This window comes from Propithecus coquereli, unplaced genomic scaffold, assembly GCF_000956105.1.
Source record: "Propithecus coquereli isolate 6110/MARCELLA unplaced genomic scaffold, Pcoq_1.0 Scaffold243, whole genome shotgun sequence".
Taxonomy (NCBI): domain Eukaryota; kingdom Metazoa; phylum Chordata; class Mammalia; order Primates; family Indriidae; genus Propithecus; species Propithecus coquereli.
Window position 1 is genome coordinate 3410646 of NW_012147986.1, and position 1916 is coordinate 3412561.

At 39.9% G+C, this 1916-nt stretch overlaps 1 protein-coding gene across 1 annotated transcript in view; it reads right to left on the reverse strand.

The window, feature by feature from the left end:
• Positions 1 to 1916, reverse strand: part of ANXA4 (annexin A4) — a 51404-nt gene continuing 49488 nt past the window's right edge. The window contains 3 exon segments of the mRNA XM_012646425.1: positions 1 to 24; positions 177 to 299; positions 1328 to 1426. Of these exon segments, the coding sequence (XP_012501879.1) occupies positions 1 to 24; positions 177 to 299; positions 1328 to 1426 (246 nt within the window).

Below are 1916 nucleotides of genomic sequence, written 5' to 3' on the forward strand. Positions count from 1 at the left end.
CTATCCTGGCAAAGGTTTAAATGTCTATGTGAAAGGAGAGAGAATGGAAGTATCTGGTGTACCATTTTTAAAGGGAATAGTATATGCCAAGAGAAGGGACAGGGAGTGCTGAATGCTGAGGTCAGAGCTGCCCTTTCCTCGGTGCTTTCCCTTGGCCCAAGGCTGCTGGGACCTACCTTGATGAAAGAGTACAGAGACTTTCCATAGAGCCTCTTGAACTGTGCCCGGATGTCCATCATGTCAATCTCTGCTCGAGAAACCATCACGCGGATGAGGGTGTTATCATCCGTGCCCAAACCCTAAGGAAGAAAACAAGATCCCGCATACATGAAAAACTAGCTGGTTTTCAGGGAGTATTTTCTTCAGTCTATCAAGGCAAGACTAGGGATGACTCTTCCTGATAGTATCCTTTGTTCCACAACATTGGAGGCCCGAGGAATAGCCTTGCTCCTTGCCATGGTAGTCAAGGCTCTCCACAGCTAACTTTTCCAACACTCTATATTCTGACCAGAGGACACTTCCCTCTGCCTTTCTTGAGAGCCACTCTGTTTTGTCCAGCCTGCCTGCCTCATCCATGATTCCCTGGAATGTCGTCCTTCCCTTGTCAGCCTTACCATCCTCTCCCTTACCATGTAAAATCCTCTGATGTAAAACTTCCTTGAAGGTCCTGCTCAAATATACTAACTTCTTCATATATTCTTTACAGAGCCTCCCCCGCCCCCCCAAAAAAATTGGAAAAAAAATATCCTTTCCTCTCTGTTCTTATAATATTTGGATCCTCAACTGCTGTCTTACATTCTATCATGTTATTATTAGTGTTTTGCACATACTTACTTTCCCCATAAGGCTAGACGTTCTTTGAAAGGACTACATTTTGGTCTTTCCTGTACCTCTCATGATCCCATCATGGGTGCTTGCACAGAATGCAGTGCAGGGTTACGAGTATGGGCTCTGGAGCCAGACTCTGCCAGCGTTTGCATCCTTGCTCCATCTCGTCCTCACTGAGGACCTTGAGCAAACTGCGTAGCCTCTCTATGCCCAAGTTTCTTCATCTGTAAAATGGGAGTTAATAATAGTACTTGCCCCATAGAGCTGTTGTGGGGATAAAATTAATCTATGCATATAGGGCATTAGGAACAGTGATCCACACATCCTAAGTTGTCAATAAATATCACCTAGCATTGTTATTAGCAGGCACTCAGTGAAGTATCTGATGAATTGCATTGGATATTTCAGTGAAATTTGATGGGGGGTGTATAAGTAAGCCTTAGAAGGTGAATATAATATATGCCAAAGTCATTCAGATGCTAAAAATGAAGCCATTTACCTTCATTGATTTATAAAGCCTTTCAGCAAAATATGCATGTTTGTTCCTCATACACTTTACTGTAGAGAAAAAAAAGAAATGAAAAGATTACAGATAAGACTTGTGAGAAAAGAAAAGTGACAGCTGTTCCCTCACTTTCTACAGGATACCAAGTAATATTGCTTGGCTGGAGAAATTTTAGCTAAACAACATTTTATGAATATGCATTTTCACAGATAGAAAGTTCCCTCAATTTATCATCAAGTTCCTGGAAAAGTAATTAATAAAGGTCATCAAAAAATAGGGTAGCATATAGTTTCAAAATGATGATTACTATCTCTACCATATGACAGTTATGAATTCTAACCATTCACAGACTTGCAAGGTGCAGCTAGTACAGTATTATCTTTCCCATATAATGAGATATAAGGGCACATAAGATATTAAATATATAAACTGCATGATGGCACAATAGCAATCAGGTTGTATATAATATTTCTTGTTTAGAATTCTGGAATGCACCATGAGTGATTTAAATAACTTTTATCTCTGAAAAAAAATTCTGTATCTCCATGCCAACAAATTTATAACAAGGAGAAAAGTCTATAGA